The sequence below is a fragment of the Oreochromis aureus genome, linkage group 11 (assembly GCF_013358895.1).
Source record: "Oreochromis aureus strain Israel breed Guangdong linkage group 11, ZZ_aureus, whole genome shotgun sequence".
Lineage (NCBI taxonomy): Eukaryota > Metazoa > Chordata > Actinopteri > Cichliformes > Cichlidae > Oreochromis > Oreochromis aureus.
In genome coordinates this window covers 17,683,461-17,704,717 of record NC_052952.1, presented here as the reverse complement: position 1 = coordinate 17,704,717, position 21,257 = coordinate 17,683,461, and the positions used below count along the sequence as shown (strand labels likewise).

Sequence of the window (21,257 nt, the reverse complement as noted above, 5' to 3'; positions counted from 1 at the left end):
CTTATGACTCAGTCACGTTGTGATTTAACCTGTAACCTTTAACCATTTATTTATATGCAAAACAATGTTCCACTTTTCATTTAAATTGTCTGATATTATTGAGCAAATGACATTGTGTGTGTATTACAGTACTAGTCCAAAGTAGCAGTAACACACACACAAAGTAGCAGGAAACAGAAGCAACTGGAAAAAAGATTTATTTTTATAGTTTAAAACAATCTAATCTATCAATTCACTAATTAGTAAACACATAAGGACCAGCAAGTGTGAAATAAACAGCTTTTGTAACTATTACAAAGAAATGACAAATACTCTATGACTGCTAAAGAAAAAGAGAGCAATTAATCTGTTTTCTTCAAATAATTTGTAAACCATTTATTTAGTTTCAAAGGTAGCTGGGGGGGAGGAAAACAGAAAAAACAAACATGATTTCTTGTAAACCACATGACTTGAGGGAAATCTGGCTTCAACTGACCAATGAGGAGATGGTTACACATTGTGAAACAGGAACACTTTCCAGGCTGCAAGCCAAGTAGCAATGTAAAACTGACTTTAATAAAATCAAACAGCTTGCTGTCAGAAATGTTAGTCTGGTAGTCTATTGAAACCTAATGTGCAAAGTTCAAAAAATATAGATTTACCTAAATCTATAACTTTAATCATTGAGAAAAAAACACGCTGTATGTTAAACAACAGCACACATCGAGCAACATGCTATATCTGGCAGTATTAAACTGTTATCATATTATGCATGCATTTTTTAAAGTTTTGTAATTGGTTTTAAGGTTTATAAGTCTGTTTATCTGCAGCAGAAAAAACAGAGGGAGGGCATTAATAAGATCCAAATATTGTGAAACAGGGGTGAGTGACTTACAAAACAGCAGCTAATCTAAAGTCTGTGTCAAAGCAGGCAAAGTAATCAAAGCTGCACGATGAAGTGCCACATTTTTGTGATACTGCTCCTGATATGGATCGTGGAGTGTTCAGCACAAAACAGGTAAATTTAGGAGGAATTAAGTGTAATGCTTTAATGGCTGATGTCTACTCATTTTAATTGACAGATATAAATATATATAGAATTAACTAAAGTTTTTGTCTTCAAACAATTTCATAACCTTACAAATGAAAAAAATCATATGTTAGTATTCCCATATTTCCTAATAATCAACTTGACTTAATGTAAGATAAGATCAAATATGCAGCACTGCAGATTGCATAGTTATCTAAAAATCAGATTATGTGAAACAGATTATTAAAGGATACAGCATTCACTATCTTTCATTTTTTTTTCGTGCAGATTCTTCATCTCAGGCCCAAAAGTCTTTCATGTGGGCGTTAATGAGAAAGTGTTTGTCCAGATGGGACCAGGTTACCTTAACAAAGCTGTTACTCTCTACTTGAAGGATGAGATCTCTAATACTGTTGTGTCTGGGATGAAGACGGTTACGTGCACTAAAGAAGACAAGATTGAAATAGCTGAGCTCACGGTATGCAGACTTTACACTCAAACAAAAAGCAAACAATACAGACAGGACTGAGATGTTACTACCCACTTTGCCCTAACTTTATAATTTACATCTTTACAGCTAAACATGGATTCTTTGTTAGGATTGCTTCAATTTCCTTCTTACCTTATGCTCGTGGCAGAGAGCCAATCCTTCACACCCAACAGGCAGGCAACAAGGGTTCTGGTGTCAAAACACAGGGGCTACATCTTCATTCAGACAGCTCAGCCAATTTATAACCCAACAGACAGAGGTAAAAACAAAGTAAAAGAAAATTAAATAATTCTACAGCCTTTATCCAACAGTGATTATTTTGTGAAAAAGACATTTTATATTCCTTTTATGTTATCGTTCTTTTAGTGAAGTACAGAATCTTCACTCTTGACCATACGATGAGGCCTCACGAGGAACCTGTCCACATATCAGTAATTGTGAGTTATAATTATTAATATTATAGATTTTCTTTATAAATGTCTTTGGTAATACAAGTTTGAAAGACAGAAACATGTTCATACTTTCTTGTCTTGGTCTGTGTTTGGTCACTCTATGACAGAATGCTGCTGGAAATAGAGTAATGAAAATCATGAAGATTGCAAGGGGAGGAGTACTTCAAGAGTCATTCCCCATACCTGACGCTTCTGAGTAGGTTACAACAAATTTCCAATGAAAGTGAAGATGTCAAGGAATTTTGACCCTTACTGTACTTTGTTGCTTGTAAAGAACGGGTACGTGGAAGATTACTGCACATTATGAGGGTGATGAAGCAAATGCTGCCGTCAGAGAGTTCAAAGTTCAGAAATTTAGTAAGTTTACTATAAACTGATTCGTGCAATTGAGATCTTTTTTAAAACTCACAGAAAGTATCTGTTGACTCTGATAACTTATTTACTGTTACCAACTGTAGTTTTACCAAGCTTTGATGTGAACATCGTAATGGATCAGAAATATATTTTGCTGACCAACAAAGACCTTCAATTCACCATCTCAGCAATGTAAGTGCTAATTTTACTTCCATTAAACTAACTCTTTCTTTGCAAATTCATGTCAAGAGAATGTTAAAAACTAAGGCTTTGGCATCGGGGTGATTTTGACAACATCTTAGCAGCAGGATGAGTTTTAACAAATAGAACAGTTTAACCGTTTGACCAAGTCATTACATGACCAAGGGCTGCCAGCATTCAAATAAGCACACTAATGCAATGAAAAAAACAAAAAAAGGTAAGGGAAATATACGCAGGTCTGCTATATTGTTGCATGATTTGTTCCAATGCTAAATGCTCAGTAGAATCTCCTTTAGTTGCCCTTCTGCAGCAAAAGCCAAGCCCCATAGGGTTTGGTGTAATATTAGAAAGTTACCTCACAGCTACTCTACAAGGCAGTAGATAGAATCAAGTTCAAATCAAACAGCATGTCCCTAAAATGCCTATAGTACATTATTTTGTGTGAAAAATTAAATTAATGTCACATGATGACTCATAATGTCACATGATGGTCCTTGCAGCCTCTGATCACTTACCAGGTGAAAACTTGGAGTTTGAGATTGGGCATTTTATCTTCCATAATTATTTCCTATGCAGTGAAAATAATAATAAAACTTTTTATAAACTTGGATTCAGCAACAAAGAATACTCACTGCTTGAGTCAGACCGTTTAATGCTTGGATTGACTGTCTCAAATGTAAATATACTATTGCATTTTTAGACTATCTTTGCTCCAGTTAACAGTTGTTTTCTTTAGGTACACACATGGTGAAAAAGTTAAAGGTGCTTATCACTGCCAGTTTGGATTTGTAAAAAAAGATGGCTCTGGCGGTCAGGAAATGACTTTTATCAAGGGACTGGAGCGGACCGGTTCGGTGAGAAAATCCATCCAAAATTCACGATGCAACTAATTTTAAAATGAGTAACAAAATGCATGTCATTATTGTTTCATTTTATCAAAACTTCTCTGTTTCTTGCAGGTCCAAGATGGAAATGCAAAGGTTTCTCTTTTGTTAAATGAGACAAATGCAAAACTTCAGAGCCAGCTGAAAACAACCCTCTCTAAGATGCAGGAAAATGGAGATCGATTGTTCTTAAGAGTGTTTGTCACAAACATACAAAGTAAAGGAGATATTTACATTCATCAATATATCTGAGTTTGTTTTTGGTTACTTTATTTGAAATCATAGATATTAGACAGTATTTAATTGTTGTAAACAATGTGGTTTCATATAGCAGTGCATAATACAGAATTTCTGGAGCTGCATTTAATTATTGTGTTTAATAAGTAAAAGTTCCAATATGATAAATCTATTGATAAACTCATTAAGACATGGAGAAATGTTAATGTGACCTTTTATTTTTCTTGATAATACTGTGTACATTTTTTGGCCTAGGTGGTGAAATACAAGAGGCAGAAGTTTACCTGCGAATCTTCGCCCACAAATACACGATAGACCTCTCCCGAACTCGATCTCATTTTATTCCTGGATATCCACTGGATGTGGTGGTATGTCTGAAACTGCCCTCCTGATGGGAATAGTTACACAAATTACTGTAATGATCTTTAATAAAACACTTTTCTTTGTTTTTCATATAGGTGCTCGTGCGTCTGCCAAATGGCTCTCCAGCAGCTGGTGTGCCAGTAAATATTAATCTACCAACATCAGAGTCTTGGGCAGGCACCACTGATCAAGAGGGAGCACTGTTCAATACTTTTAATGTTCCTAATAAAGCTGATATTACAGTTGAAGTTAGTATCCCCAACCTTATTCAAAGGTTTTGTTTATCAGATTTTATTCCAGTTTTAACTGTTTGTTCATCTGCCTCCAACAGGTTTCTACAAATGGATTACGAGAGAGAAAAATAATACGACGTGCTTCCTCTCAACATGGCAGCTACCTTTACATGACTTTTACCAGCAGGATCTACTCTGTGAATGAATTCCTTACCATAACATTCAACACCATCAACAGCCCATCCAGTGGATATATACACTACATGGTCAGAAATATCTGACTAAATGCAATATTGTGTATTCTCATAGAGGAGCAGCGTTTTGTTTTGATTAAACACTTTTTAATTGTTTTCGTTTCAGGTCTTAAGCCGAGGAATTGTAGTAAACACTGGCTCACTCCCACTTGGTATATCAACTAAACACCGTCTGCAGATAACACATAATATGGTTCCATCTTTCCGTGTGATTGGCTACTATCACAACACTAATGGTCACGTGATAGCTGATTCAGTGTGGGTAGATGTCAGGGATGAATGTGAGCTAAATGTCAAGGTAAGTAAACAGAACAGGTAAAAGTGCAGCACAAGCAGAGAAAACAAAACAACTATTTTAAATGTGTGCGCTTAAACTTGTTCATTCTTATTCATTTGGATCCTTTTCTATTGTTTGTTAACCTATAACTTCCATAAGTATTTGGACAAGGACATTATAGGACACTGTAATATGTCCTATGAATATTAGTGTCATGAAATTTCTTCTTATTTTTAAGGGGTTGAAATAAATTTTTCCAATCATCATTTAGAAAAGACAGTTATATTTAGATATAATACCCCCACCATCACCACACACACGCACACATCAACATTTTTGTCCAATCACACCTTGACTTAAACTTTGTCATTGTACAAAATTTTTTACTAATATTTAACTAATAGAGGTGTACAAACACTGCATATATAAATAATTTGGATTTTTAAATGGCCTACATCTGCATGTATTTATATTGATATATTTATTTGATTTTGGTTTTAAGGGAAGTTACGCAAATTTGCGCAGGTTTAGTAAATCTAGTGTTAAAAGTACTATTTGTACTATTTGAATTTTCCTTCACTAAACAAAAAAAAAAAATCCTGGTATATCTTAAATGTCTTAATTTAGGTACAACATGAAGGTACCTTTGCACCTAACAAAAATGTAAAGATAAACTTTGATCTACATGGGAACAGAGCAAAAGTGGCTTTGCTGGCTGTGGATAAGGCCTTCTACGCTCTCAATGCTGACAATAAACTCACACCCAAACAGGTTACAGTCTTATATGCTACTTTCATACTTATGGTATTTTTTGTAATTTATAGGTGATCATAGTAGTAAGTGTAAGCTTTTCTTCTTATTTGTCAGGTATTTTCTACTATGAACTCATATGATCTGGGTTGTTCCTATGGTGGAGGACCTGACTCAGCATCAGTTCTATTAGATAATGGCTTGGCTGCTGTATCTAATGACCAGCTTCTGTGGAGAAAGGGTAAGAAAAATTGACAGTTTTTCTTCATTTAGTTAAAGGTACATTAGGTAATTTTGAGGTTATTTAATTGATTGGTGTGTAATTACATTTTAATACATTATTGAAATAATCAAATAAAATATACATAGGAGCGGACACAGGTGTGTGGAAGCCACCACGTCGTCCCACCATCCTGAATACAGTAGCTAAGATGGACAGGGCCTTTCTACTTGTTTTCATTTTATGTATGCGATTAGAGACTAGCCACATACATAGTATTGCCTATAAACTAATTTATTAAGATCACTAAAAGCTCTTTCAAACTATATATGACTATTCAATATTTGTACTTTTTTATCTATATCATCTCCTTTTCATTATGACTTTCTACTCCTACTCATCTGCTTCCTCAACAATTGCCCTGTCCTTTTTCATTTCCACCTCATTGTCTTCCTCATCCCAATCCCTGTTTCCTGAACTGAAGTCAGGGCCCTAACACATGAAAATGTGAAGACACATGCGTATTTCCTCTTGACATTGTTGTAATTGCTTACTTTCAAAAGATTAGACACGCAAGTCTCTCAACTCCTAAACTTACAATGAGCAAGCTAAACCAGAACAACAGCTGGTTTTAAGCTAACATTATATTTGCCAACATTGGGCTTAAGGAAAAAGCACACTTCCCCCCAAAAGACTATTTGATTACATTTTCACATTTTATGAGAGTGTTGCTTGGAGTGTTAGATCCACTTCTAAGAAAGTTTCACCAACACGAACAGCGGCAATGCTTACTGACAGAAAGAGAGAGGTAACAAACAGTTCAGCATTTTTAACTGTTTTTGGCTCAGAGTTTGTGAACTAAATCCGATCCATGCTAGCCACGAAGATCACTTGAAGACATTGTTTTTTCATGATGTATAAACATAGGCCTTCTAGCTTAATTTAACAATGTTTTGTCTTTTGAATTCTTAAAGGAGATATTTGTAATCACTAAATTTTGTTAAATGCTTCCATTAGGTAGTAGTGTTTCACTACTGGGTGTGATGCACTGTTTCCTTATTTGAAGAAGGTTCAGGTTCTAACTTAGTGGTTAGCTGGATTTTGTGTTCTCCCACAGGTTAAAAAGATGTGCTTGTTACACTGCATAAGAAAGCAAAATATTCTGCCCAGGCTCTACCCAAAGTGTTTAAGAATTAAAGTGATTTACAGATTGGAGAGCAGCTGCCTACACGTGTTCATCCATTCTGTGCCACGCAGTTGAATCATAATTAGTGAATAGAGCTGTGTTATGCTATGTTAATGTATGCTATGTAATGTAGTAAAAGACCCTGTTTTTAGAAAGAAAACTAACAACCTCTGTTAAATAGTACCAAAGTGTTCTGAATGCCATAGCAGTTGTTACTTCAACAACAAAATACAATGAGTGTCTTTTAAGGAATTGTATTTTATGTACACTTCACTGTTTAAATTTAAACTTTTATTTTCTGACTTTGAGAATAAAGTTTCAGAGTCTTCAATCCAAACATAAACACAACACTTTCCCATCCATCCATCCATCATCCATACATACATACATACATACCCAGCTGTCTTAGAGCAAGATGCAAGGTACTCCCTGGACAGGTTGCCAGTCTATCAAAAGGCTAACACATGAACACAATCATACACACTCACATTCATACCTGCATTCACATCTATGGGCAATTTAGAGTTTCTAATTAATCCTATTCCCACTAACTGCATGTCTTTGGACTGTGGGAGGAAGCACTTTCGCTTTTCCAAATAATTTCCTACAACCACAGCTAATAAATAAGTATTACATTTTTTATTCCATTCTAATCATTTTTCTGTTGTTTTCCTACTGCAGATTTTGGTTGTAATTCTTCATTAACACGACAAAGACGCTCAGCGGACCTTCAACCTGAAATGATGGCCTTGAGTAAGAAGATTTTAGTATTAAAAGTTTGGTCTGATGGTATAAAACATCTTTTGCAAGAACATGCTAAATGTGTCTTTTATTTTCTTTAGAATTGAACTACACAGAGAAAGAGCTGCAAAACTGTTGTGTTTTTGGATTTTCTCGAATCCCGATGGAACGAACATGTCGGGAAAGAGCTGATCGGGTCCTTCTAGTGAAAAAAAATCCAACTTGTGCTGAAGTGTTTTTAAAGTGCTGCCTTGAAGCTGAGCGTCTAAGACAAAAAAAGATCCAGGAAGAACTCCAAAAAGGATTTGGCAGGAGTGAGATGAAACTGACACTTTATGCTGACACTTTAAAAATGATCTTCAGTAGCATTTAATAGCTGTAGCTAAATTATCAAAGTTTGACTTTGAATGACTTTGACTTTTGACTTTTTCTGGTTTTTAGCTGCATCCGTTGCTGATATAGAGGAGTTCTTCTTGGAAACCTCTCAGTATATCCGAAGATATTTTCCTCCAAGCTTTGGTTTTGTGGAATTTGACGTCTCCAACAAAAAAACGTAAGCATTTTTAATGTTTAATTTTTAATGTAGCTTTAATATATATATATATATATATATATATATATATATATATATATATATATATATATATATATATATATATATATATATATATATATATATATATATATATATATATATATATATATCACCCGGATCAACAAGGTCCGCATCAGGTTTTCAGGAACCAGGGCACCCTGACGAGAAGTGGGCTACTGGAACAAGAAGGCATCAGTGGGCCAGTGGGCAAGAGACGAAAATAGGGCGTTGTTGGAATGCTACTACACAAGTAACCCTGGCGGAAGGGGTTACATGAATAGGATGAGGGACCTATGGAATCTTCGATACCCAACATCCACAATGATGGCGAAACAACTTGCAGCTCAGTGTTCCAACATTCGAAAGAAGTGACTGCTCTCACAGCTAGAGATTGACGAGGTACAACACAAATGATGTGGCAAGGGGGAGCCAAATGTCATAGTAAGGGGGAATCAGGATGCCTGGTCAGGGGGGAGATATCATCACCCCCACCCAAGATTGTGTACCAAGCCCCAAGTGTGATAGAAGAAGGATCGTTGAGAGGAACTGACCTGAAAGATAGGATATGGCCAAGCTTGAAACCTGGATCCCCCATAGCCGGTCACCAAGACTACGCGAAGTACCCTCAGAAGTTCTGCTAGATGATGTTAATGCAGCACTACGGACGATACCTACAGCCACCATTACCAAGACTAACAAGCTGATCTACACCACGGCAGCAGTGATCAGTTAGATGCTTGGCTATAAGTTGAACAGCCACAAGGGGCAGTACCCTCCATGGAGAAGAAGGCTAGAGGCTAAGATCAAAGTAGCATGGAGGGAAGTTAGCCAACTATCGGAGTTGCAGAAAGGTGCAATGAAAAAGGTGCCTAAGAAGAACAGCAAGCTGTCCATACCTGAGGCCTTGGAAATTGCCAAGCAACGACTCACAGCTTGAAGAGGGACACCAGAGAGATCGAAGGCAGGAGAATAAACCAGCTGTTCTCCACAGAACCAGCTAAGGTGTTCACTCAGGGGCAGGGGAACAATATGAGAACAGCACCACTAAGGCTGGAGACTGAGGAATACTGGAATAGCATATGGGAGAAGGACGCAACCTATAGCGGCAATGCTCAGTAGCTAGTGGATCTGAGGGCAGACCACAGCATCCTCCCTGAACAGGATCCAGTAACCATCACAGTGGCAGACATCCAAGAAAGGGTCTCCAATATGAAGAGTAGGACAGCACCAGGCACCGACATGGTTCACGACTACTGGCTAAAGAAGCTGACTGCACTCCACGAACGTCCGGCAGCACAAATGAACCATCTGCTAGTTGACGAAAGACACCCAGAATGGCTAACTGAAGGCCGGACAGTCCTGATCCTCAAGGACCCCCAGAAGGGACCGGTCCCCTCCAACTACCGACCAATAACCTGCCTCAGTACTACATGGAAGCTCCTGTCAGGCATCATAGCAGCTAAGATGAACAGGCACATGGCTCAATACATGAGTGGGACACAGAAAGGGATGGGCAAGAATACCAGAGGCGCAAATATATATATATATATATATATATATATATATATATATATATATATATATATATATATATATATATATATATATATCAAGCTCCCAGGCCTCTGGTAGAGGACCCGAGCTTGAAGGATAAACCGCCCGCAGGGGCATGCTGGGTGTAAAAAAAAAAAAAAAGTATATAAAACAAACAAACACCCATCTCGCCCCTGCGGGTCCTGCGCAGCATCTTAGCTGTTCCCAGGACTGCGCTCTTCTGGACAGAGATCTCCGATGTTGTTCCCGGGATCTGCTGGAGCCACTCGCCTAGCTTGGGAGTCACCGCACCTAGTGCTCCGATTACCACGGGACCACCGTTACCTTCACCCTCCACATCCTCTCGAGCTCTTCTCTGAGCCCTTGGTATTTCTCAGCTTCTCGTGTTCCTTCTTCCTGATATTGCTGTCATTCGAGCCGCTACATCGATCACTACAGCCGTCTTCTTCTGTTTGTCTACCACCACTATGTCCGGTTGGTTAGCCACCACCATTTTGTCCGTCTATATCTGGAAGTCCCACAGGATCTTAGCTCGGTCATTCTCCATCACCCTTGGGGCATCTCCCATTTTGACCTCGGGACTTCCAGGTTATACTCGCACGATGTTCCTGTACACTATGCCGCCACTTGGTTATGGCGTTCCATGTATGCCTTGCCTGCTAGCATCTTGCACCCTGCTGTTATGTGCTGGATTGTCTCTGGGGCATCTTTACACAGCCTGCACCTGGGGTCTTGCCTGGTGTGATAGACCCCAGCCTCTATGGATCTTGTACTCAGAGCTTGTTCTTGTGCTGCCATGATTAGTGCCTCTGTGCTGTCTTTCAGTCCAGCTTTGTCCAGCCACTAGTAGGATTTCTGGATATCAGCCACCTCCGCTATCTGCCGGTGGTACATACCGTGCAGGGGCCTGTCCTTCCATGATGGTTCCTCGCCTTCCTCCTCTTTCTTGGGTTTCTGCTGCCTGAGATATTCACTGAGCATGCTGTCAGTTGGGGCCATCTTCGTGATGTATTCGTGGATGTTTCTTGTCTCATCCTGGACTGTGGTGCTGACACTCACCAGTCCCCGGCCCCCTTCCTTCCGCTTAGCGTACAGCCTCAGGGTGCTGGACTTGGGGTGAAACCCTCCATGCATGGTCAGGAGCTTTCGTGTCTTTATGTCAGTGGCTTCTATCTCCTCCTTTGGCCAGCCTATTACCCCAGCAGGGTACCTGATCATGGGCAGGGCGTAGGTGTTGATGGCCCGGATCTTGTTCTTACCGTTCAGCTGACTCCTCAGGACTTGCCTGACCCTCTGCAGGTACTTGGTGGTTGCAGCTTTCGTAGCGGCCTCTTCATGGTTCCCATTCGCCTGCGGGATTCCCAGGTACTTGTAACTGTCCTCTATGTCTGCAGTGTTGCCTTCTGGTAGTTCAATCCCCTCAGTTCTGACTACCTTCCCTCTCTTTGTTACCATCCGACTACACTTCTCCAGTCCGAATGACATTCCAATGTCATTGCTGTATAGCCTGGTAGTGTGTATCAGTGAATCGATGTCTCGTTCATTCTTGGCATGCAGCTTGATGTCATCCATGTACAGGAGGTGGCTGACAACCGCTCCGTTCCGTAGTCGGTATCCGTAGCCAGTCTTGTTAATGATCTCACTGAGGGAGTTCAGGCCTATGCAGAACAGCAGTGGGGACAGAGCATCTCCTTGGTAGATCCCGCACTTGATGGTGACTTGTGCTATGGGCTTGGAGTTGGCCTCTAGTGTTGTACGCCACATCCCCATTGAGTTCCTGATGAAGGCTCTTAGGGTCCTGTTGATCTTGTACAATTCTAGGCATTCCAGTATCCAGCTGTGAGGCATTGAGTCATAGGCCTTCTTGTAATCAATCCAGGCAGTGCACAGGTTGGTCAGTCTGGTCTTGCAGTCTCGGCTGACTGTTCTGTCTACCAGTAGCTGGTGTTTTGTGCCTCTGGTATTCTTTCCAATTCCTTTCTGTGCCCCGCTCATGTATTGACCCATGTGCCTGTTCATCTTAGTCGATATGATGCCTGACAGGAGCTTCCATGTAGTACTGAGGCAGGTTATTGGTTGGTAGTTGGATGGGACCGGTCCCTTCTTGGGGTCCTTGGGGATCAGGACCGTCTGACCTTCGGTTAGCCATTCCGGGTGTCTCTCGTTAACTAGCAGCTGGTTCATTTGTGCTGCCAGACGTTCGTGGAGTGCAGTCAGCTTCTTCAGCCAGTAGGCGTGAACCATGTCGGGCCCTGGTGCTGTCCGACTCTTCATACTGGAGAGCAGCTGGATATATATATATATATATATATATATATATATATATATATATATATATATATATATATATATATATATATATATATATATATATATATATATATATATATATATATATATATATATATATATATATATATATACATTCAGTCAAATGCAGTGGCTAAATGCATAATTTACAGCATGCAATATCTTTGTTTATGTACTCATCTTAATTGTTGTTGCTTGAATACTGTGAGTGTGATTATTTAACTTAAGCAGCTTATCTTTGAAACCCCAGTATAAACTGTGTCATTTGTCTGATCGATTTGATTTAATTTGATTTCTCTTCATCAAAAACTCTTGTAGCTACTCATTGCTTCTTCCTGATTCCATCACCACATGGGAGATTCAGGTTGTCACATTATCTCCATCCACCGGTAATCATAACTGTCCTTTATAAACACATCACAGATATTTGACTGGAGCTCCTTAACTGCAACTTACTACAATTCTGTGTTTCACTCAGGTTTCTGTGTCGATAAGCCACTTGAGATCAGAGCCTTTAAGCGGTCATTTGTGTCTCTGAGACTGCCCTCATTTGTGAAAAAATTTGAGCAGCTGTCGGTTTCACCTGTTATCTACAACTATGATGACTCCGAACTTCAGGTAGATTAACCTCATCATCAGTGCTGAGTGTCACTGGAAACAGTAACTACTTTGTGTGGAATAAGTAAAGATGTTTTTGTCTTCTTGGACACCTGCATGTTCACAGGTGGCAGTGCACATGGAACAAAGTGAAGGACTTTGCTCTCCTGGTTCAGCCACTAAATCATCTTATGTTAACATTACTCTTGAACCACAATCCTCTCAATTTGTTTCCTTCTCTGCTGTGCCCATGGTTGCTGGTTCAATACCCATCAAAATACGTCTCTATGATATGGAGAATAGCTTTGGAATAGATGCAATAGAAAAAACTTTGAATGTGCAGGTGAGTGAAATGTATAAGATACTTTCATAGCAGTCTGAGACCCAAAAACAAGGCATACTATCAACTGGTTGTCTTCTATCTTATGTTGTAGAAAGAAGGATTAGAAAAGAGAGATCAAGAAACCAGAGTCCTTAACTTAGATGGTGAGTGGGTTAGTATTTCTGATGGATAGTTTAATGTCAGTCATAGTTATTGTTACCCTTTTTATACTTATCTCTGTTATGATAGGAAGAAGCACAAAGACTATGACTATTGACGGATCCTTACCAGATGACACAGTCCCTGACTCCAGCTCCAATATATTTGTTTCAGTGGAAGGTAGGCACTGAGACGCAGACATAAAATTTGCTGACTTTTATAAATAACTGACATCTTATTATTTAATTTTTCTCATTCAACAGGGAATGGCTTTGGTGATTCATATGCAAGAAAGCTTCTTTCTACTGAAAGGGTTGCTGAAATGATTGTTTTGCCAACTGGATGTTTAGAGCAGACAATGTCAAAACTGGGTCCCACAGTTTTAGCTTTCCGGTACCTTGACTTGAGCAATCAGTGGTTTGAGCTGCCTCCTGGCAGCAGAGATGGTGCTCTTAATAAACTTGAGCAAGGTAGGAACACATCAAAAAAATATCTTTATTAGGCGCTAAATATGCTAAAAATGAAAACTGTTTTATAATTTATAGATTCACTGGTCAGTCCACATACAATTATTCAGATCTTAAAAAAGTTACCATTTGACCTCTCCAAAGGATTTCTTGAACAAAAATGTTAGCATGAAGTTCACCTTAGTTTAATGATGTTAGAGCTAAGTTACAGGCTCTTGAAATATACTGTAGCTCAATTTAACCAGTCTCCTGTCCCACATGGTAATACAACACCATCAAGTATACACAGCGTGCACTTTTTAAAAAGTTTTCTCTAGTGACTTATCAGAAAGCAAGTAAAACATTAAGGATGTGAGTGCTCGTTTCTGTACTCGGCATCATTAAATTGGTAAAGTTTTGCTCAATAGTAATTGAAGAACAAATCCTAATGAACAAAAACGGGATTTTTTAGATTATTATTTTTGGATTGGGTGTATAATAAACCAAAAATGGAGCTTGAATGTGTTTTTAGCTTAAAAAATTTCATGTGGCTATCTCCTTTTTTTCAGAAGCTATGAGGGCTCAAATATGTTGGAAAAAATTATGCAAACAAAAAAGATTAAAATTTTTGATGGTGGTAAAAATCAATAGAATAAAGGTTAAAAAAATACATAACCTTATTAAATATGTTAAAGTTAATGTACATAAAAAAATTCATACTTGAAATGCAGTGAAATGCACTCACAAATTTTTTATGGAATAACTTTCCATGTTTTAATTAGGGGAAAAGTCAGTTTTGTGTCACAAATCATCACTATGCTTGTATTTTGCCTTCCTGTTTCTCATATATATATATATATATATATATATATATATATATATATATATATATATATATATATATATATATATATATATATATATGTATTTATACATATATATTTAGTAATGAACTGACACTTTCATAAGCACAGTATACTTTTTTTTTTGCTAGGCAGTAAACACATCACAAGCTATAGAAGGCATGATGGAGCCTATGGTACATTGAGTTATGTGCCATCGAGTAATTGGTGAGTATGGGTTTATATACCTCTTCTTTAGTTTTTGATGTAAAGTAGTAATTTGAATCTCACTTTATATTTATATTTTAAAATCTCCATTATGAATAATAATGAATCAACCTTTTCACTTTGTTTTTTCATGTTCTCAGGGTGACTGCCCTTATAGTAAAAATATTTTCATTTGTGACTCAGCGTCAGACTAATGAAGAACGGAAGAACGTCAGATTAGGAGAAGACATCAGAAGATCAGTCAGTTACTTGCTCTCAGTCCAGAAACGCGATGGGTCATTCAGTGACCCAAATCCTGTGTTACACAAAGGAACCCTGGTAAATTCTCTCAAAATAAATGTATTGTGCATATTAGAACAGATAAACAGATGACAAATTAAAGGAAAATTTATAAACCCTTGGTTGGCCCATTTCCATCCTGATGGCAGTGGTTTCTTTGCAATAGTCATCATAGTCACCATCTTTAAACCTAACTAAAACACATAAAGAAGAGAATATTTTTGGAAGAAGAACATACCATTTAACTATCAGAGCTCCAGACACTTGTCGAGTCAATGCCAAGTTACATAAAGCTGTACTGGCAGCATGTAGTGGGCCAGTGCACCATATTTTACAATGTTCATTCTTTTCCTTTAATTGGTCTGCCATTTAGATCCAAATACAACAAACCAATATACAGTGATCTGAGTGCAAACTTTGTATCTGTGTGTTTAATCTAGATAGACAAAGACCAAGATGCATCAGTGACTGCTTTCATAACTCTTGCACTGTACCGGTCCGTCGAATTTCTCCAGCCTGATATGCAAAATAAAGTGGTGAGTGGTGATATTAAAAACCAACTGTACTGTTTTTACTAGTTTTGAGTAATTTTGACTCCAAGTGGGTAATAGTAGTCAGTTTTGTATCTCAGTCTAGACTGCAGTTTAACAGCGTTTAAATGATAAACTCTGATGGAATATTACACAAAAGAGAAAAATAACCAAAGTATATGCCAAATTTCCTGCTTTTGTAGTGGTGAGCACGCTCACACATGATCAGTTATTCTGGTGCATTTAATTAGAAGCTCTAAGTTGCTACTTACCTTCCTAATTCCTATGAAAGGCATCAGGATGTACTCCATTTTTCACAGGGAGTCCTGCGAAAAACGTTCTATATGTTAGCGTTACTGTTGCTATTTAGATAAAAACAGGACATTCATCAGGTTCAGGGACACAAAATAATTGATGCTACATTGAGAATTGTTCATTTTTATTTGCCACAGTTAGCCCATAATTAACAACAAATATGAGCAAAAAATAATTCACCACCTTTATGTTATTCTCTTCCAGAGACCAAGTATTTCCTCTTCAACATCATATCTCCAGTCACTCATAGAGGAGCTGCAGCATCCCTATGCTGTCGCCATTACAGCCTATTGCCTCTCAGTGTGTATGCCCAATACAACAGATCATTCACGTATATGGAAAAAAGTGGAAGCAGCGGCTATTAAAGGCATGTCCAGTACAAGCAAATGAGTGTGGGAACTATACGTACAATAATCTATTACTATGACCAAATTATATGTGCTGTCTCTTCCTGTACTATCATATAATGTCTAATTTTTGTATAACTATTCTGTTTTTTTTATTATTAGGAAAGAATGACTGTTATTTTTGGGCAGTTGATGACAACCCAAAGCTGGATGCTATCACAATAGAGACGACAGCCTATGTCCTTCTAACTGCTGTTCAGCTTGGGCATATAAACTGGGCAGAGAGAGCTGCCTGTTGGTTAAACTCCAGAGAAAACTATTATGGAGGCTTCAAGTCAACACAGGTGATTAGGCTAGAGCCGGAGAATCCATCTTTGTGTGGAACCCCTGTTTCCCTTGTTGTTTAACACCATTTAGTCACTGTCAGGGAAGGCACGTCAAACATTATATTAATAAGAATTCTTACCATTCCCAGGATACCCTCATGGCCCTGGAAGCCCTCGCAGAGTATGAGTTAAAAAAGCCTCCCAGTCCAGAACCAAGACTGAAAGCAGATTTCACATCCGCTGGAAGGAATGAAATTGTAACACTTCAACTAGAAAATAAGAACGAAAAAGTGGAGACTAGCCTGAAGGTATCACAAAGCAATGCGCTCAGACATATCTATATAAGATGAAACCTCATTCTAATTTTATTTTATTTTTTTGCCTTGTCCTAGAAATTTACAGGGAACAACATCACCGTGCATCTGACTGGAAAAGGAGAAATTAAGTTTAAAGTATGTTGGATTCACATCTTTGTTTTATATTTTATCAATCAGATCTATAATTGACTCTTAATGTCCCTTGTAGATTGTTAAAGCTTACCATTTATTGGAACCCAAGGATGATTGTGACCAGGTGTCTATCAGTGTCAGAGTGGACGGGAAAGTGAAGTACACTGGTGAGATTTGTAAATGCTAACAAATCACAACTGCTGATGAAAGCTACACTCTTACATTAATCTTTGTCTATCTAGCTCCAATAATAGAAAACTATGAATACTATGACTATGATGACGAGAAACAAGACCAGGAAGACCTGGGACGAACAGCCATTGAGGGGTCTGATGCTCACACCCGATACAGGAGAACTGTTGATAACAACTTAAATTCAAATGAGGCTGTTACCTACACTGTCTGTGTCAGGTTAGTTAAATGAGATCCAGTAAATTCATATTTACTTTTCATGAATATGAATTCAGAGTATGAGCTGTGCAGTTCAAAAAACAGACAAAAAAAACCCATTTCCCGATCAGTGTCTTTCTCAATGTCCTTTTTTTTGTCTGCATGGTCATAGTAAGAAGAGGACTCTTACAGGAATGGCCATTGCTGATATTACATTATTGAGTGGATTTGAGGCTAAAACGGAGGACCTGGATAAGGTTAGTATTCTTCACCATCACTCCCATTACAAAGTAAGAGAAGATTTTCCAGACATGTACAAATCTGGATGCCACAGTAATTATTTTAAGCTGAAGGGGAATTGCATGTGGTGTGCTTCATTTTAACATTCTTTTAGGCAATATTTGTCAGAGTTGCACTGTGACATAAATACAAGTGCTGGGGTGTCATTCTGATAATTAGAAATTAGAAAAATGTAAAAAATAAACATAAAATAAGACAAGAATACTCAGGAAACTAACATTAGTAATCAGACTTAGTGGTTACACAAAAGGTGGTTATCAGCTGGTGTTTTCAGCATCAGACCATGAAACCATCCCACAGCAGTGTGTAACCGGGCTGCTGACCAACATGAGGATGAGGTGCCAGACTCTTATAGCTGTGTATGGTTCTCCCACATGCTGCTGAAGCCCATATTTGTGAAACAAATGAATTAAGTTAAGATGCAAACAGAACAACTTCTTGCTTCACACTTCAATCACCCAGTTCAATAAAAAACACCAAACAAGAGTCAACAGGAGCTGTTTGGCATTGGCAGAGCAACCCACATACTCAACTGTGATGCTTAACCCAGATTACAAATGTGGCATCATTTAAGGGTAAAACACCGGCTTTCCAGCAGTATAAGATTTCTTGCCAAGAAGTATTGTTACAACAAAGAAAAAACTGACCAAACACAAATGACCTTACTTTTTGTGCTAAGATTAAAAACACAAGTGATACCCTTAATAAGACTTTTTTGCAAATTTACAGTAAACAAATACAAGCCTTTAGTTTTCTCTGTTAAAGAGTTATATCTATTAAAAAAAAAAAACTTATGAAAAAATGTATGTAGTCTTTTGATCTTTTCTTTATCTATGTGTGAAAGTTCTTTAAAGTTAGCTATATTTAACATACAGAAATGAGAGTGTTATCAGCCTTCTAATTTAACTCAAGAAAAAAATATTTTGTGGTTTCAAAGAGCACATCAAAAACATTATAATAAAAAGTTACATGTGAAACTGGAATGACCTCTACTCGCACTGAACCTTCAGAAGATTATTTTTTTCTGCTAAAATGCAAAAGTGTTTTCTTTTTTTCCCCCCAGTTAAAAGATTCACCTGAACATTACATTGACCATTATGAGACGTATTTTGGAAGACTTCTGATTTACTTCAACGAGGTATGGATGAATTCAGGTTATGGAAAATAAATGTACATGTCAAATGCTAGATTTACTTTTTTATCTCTGTGAAGGTGAAAGAGGATGAGGAATGTATTAGTTTTGAAGCTAAACAACTGGTACCAGTTGGCCTTCTACAGCCAGCTCCAGCCTCATTCTATGATTATTATGAACCAGGTAAGACTGTCGTTCTTTCTTTCTCGCTTTATACAAACACGTGATCTCTTTTCTTGAATAGGACTTCTTAAATAGTACTATGTGTGTTTCTTACAGACAGAAGGTGTACTGTGTTCTACTCTGCACCACAAAGAAGCAAGATGGTATCCAAACTGTGTTCAGAGGACGTGTGCGAATGTGCAGAAAGTAAAAAAACTTTTTTTATTACACTACAATGACACCCCCAAATCTAAAACGGCCGTCTGAAATCGAAATAAAAACTGAATGCAGTGATTTGCAGATTTCATAAAGTCATATTTTATTCAAAATAAAACTGAAAAGATATTAAATGTTTAAACTGCTTAAAATGTTTAAAAAAAAATAGCCCATTTTTAATTGAATGGCAGCAACGTATCTCAAAAAACAACAACAGTCTATAAATGTCTGTATATGTCTGAAATAGCGCTGGACTTTTGGGAGATGAATGTTGTCCAATTCTTGTTTGATACAGGATTCGAGATGCTCGACACCTGTGGGTCTTCTTTGTCATATTTTACATTTTGTAAAGCACCAAATGTTTTCACTTGGGCAGGGGTCTGAACTACAGGCAGACTAGTTGAGCACCCAGGCTCGTTACTAAAATATCATGTTGCTTAACTTGACGCTTTGTATGGTTTTACATTGTCTTGCTGAAATATGCAAGACCTTCCCTGATATATATTGTCTGGATGGAAGCATATGTTGCTCTGCAATGCATACAGACCTTTCAGAATTGAGGGTGCCTTTCGAGATGTGCTAATATATGACTTTGATGAGGCCAATAGCTGTATTCACAGAAAAGTGTTCCTGAGTCCATGCTGGGACTTCCATAACAGAAACATGTCTGTTTTTAATTTTATGTAATTTTGTGTAAAAAACAATCAAAAAAATATAAGTGTCTTGACTTTTTTAAAATCTTTTTATAGGACCCTGCCATACCCTACAAAAAACATTTGATCGAAGAAAAAAAATTAGGAAGATTACCCGTGTCCAACATGCTTGCTTCTTCCCTATCGTAGATTACGGTCAGTATTCTAAACAAGACATTTACGTGAAAAGCATCAAATATTAACTGTTTGCTAGTTAGCTTGTTAGCATTTTTTTGTGTGTGTTAATCGCTGCATTATTTCTTTATTTGTTTTGTATTCCAGCATACATCGTTGAGGTCTCCAGTATTTCTGTGAAGAGTAACTTTGAGTTGTACACCACTCTTATAATTGAGGTTCTCAAATCGAGTAAGTGAACTATTGTTGCCTTTCATTATGTTTATTTGAAGACTTTCTTTAAATATAATAATTATAATCCTTCTACTAGATAACGATGTGTTGGTGAGTAAGAACTCTGTCCGAGTGTTTGCTAAGAGGGTTCACTGCAAAGGAAAACTAGACATGGGGAAACAGTATCTCATCATGGGCAAAGATGGCACCACAAAAGATTCAAGTGGAATGTAAGTACATATTAACGGAAGATTTCAGGGAACGATTCTCTCTTCACTACTTTCTTCTTTTCATAGGATGCAGTATCTGCTGGAATCAAACACGTGGGTTGAAAAAAAGCCTTCAGAAGAATGTAGTAAAAGTGCTAATAGAATTCCTTGTGGGCATTTTAATGACTTTGTACAAGAGTACATGATTGATGGCTGCAGACAGTGAAACAAACTGCTTTCACTGTCATTTTAATGGAGCTTGATTACATGACTTTCCCATCAGATACACGATAAGCATGAAAGCTTAGAGCTTTTGTTGTTTTTCTTATACTTTTTGGCTTATTCTACTACCACATCGCAGTACATAGCTATACATGTATGATCTGCATCGAACTAGCTACCTATAAATCAAAATGATAAAACCTTACTTGAAACATATACAGTAAGTACAGTAAGACCTTGGCAGACTGAGTGTGATTCCATCACTTTGTAATGTAATCTTTCATATGCAAAACAACGGTCTGTGTTTCATGTAAAATAAAAACATCTTCATGCTATAGAGCATATGTCATTGTTTGCATAATATTCATTTTATAACTTAAAATGAAACAGAAGCAACTGGGTAAAAAAAAAAAAAAAACAGAGTGGGCCCAAACATGTATGTTTGCACTTTCATATTTTTTCCCAGAAGTGTGATTCAGTGTGGTTTGATTTAGGTTTCTGTCGAATATATTTGTTTTTATGTTTTTTTTCTTCTTTTTACTGCAGCAAAGGCTCTGAGAGGGGTCTCTGTACTCACTGTAATTCCAGTCACCCCCTCACTATATAACATCTGCAGGAAGAAAGGGGAGGAGGGGG

The 21,257-nt window shown here is 37.7% G+C and overlaps 1 protein-coding gene across 1 annotated transcript; it reads left to right on the top strand.

Moving 5' to 3' along the window:
- Positions 1-862: 862 nt before the first annotated feature.
- LOC116319800 (complement C4-like) lies at positions 863-20,970 on the top strand. The gene is made up of 41 exons (XM_031739229.2): positions 863-997; positions 1,298-1,487; positions 1,587-1,758; positions 1,866-1,936; positions 2,059-2,147; positions 2,226-2,308; positions 2,410-2,497; positions 3,243-3,360; positions 3,466-3,607; positions 3,883-3,995; positions 4,086-4,238; positions 4,322-4,489; positions 4,584-4,775; positions 5,382-5,525; positions 5,622-5,745; positions 7,592-7,663; positions 7,753-7,965; positions 8,093-8,204; positions 12,429-12,499; positions 12,589-12,728; positions 12,835-13,050; positions 13,142-13,193; positions 13,279-13,368; positions 13,452-13,658; positions 14,629-14,704; positions 14,845-15,022; positions 15,424-15,519; positions 16,033-16,195; positions 16,338-16,519; positions 16,651-16,809; positions 16,894-16,953; positions 17,027-17,117; positions 17,193-17,361; positions 17,513-17,597; positions 18,704-18,778; positions 18,853-18,955; positions 19,052-19,141; positions 19,900-19,998; positions 20,125-20,208; positions 20,288-20,420; positions 20,487-20,970. The coding sequence occupies exons 1-41, from the start codon at positions 933-935 to the stop codon at positions 20,623-20,625; spliced, it is 5,067 nt and encodes a 1,688-aa protein (XP_031595089.2). The 5' UTR covers positions 863-932; the 3' UTR covers positions 20,626-20,970.
- The last annotated feature ends 287 nt before the right edge of the window (positions 20,971-21,257 follow it).

Bases quoted from the DNA above. Each gene is read 5' to 3' on its own strand.
- LOC116319800 (XM_031739229.2), top strand. From the start codon at position 933: ATGAAGTGCCACATTTTTGTGATACTGCTCCTGATATGGATCGTGGAG. The intron at 7,664-7,752 runs GTAAGAAGATTT...TATTTTCTTTAG, and splicing joins ACCTGAAATGATGGCCTTGA to AATTGAACTACACAGAGAAA. The intron at 17,362-17,512 runs GTTAGTTAAATG...GCATGGTCATAG, and splicing joins ACCTACACTGTCTGTGTCAG to TAAGAAGAGGACTCTTACAG.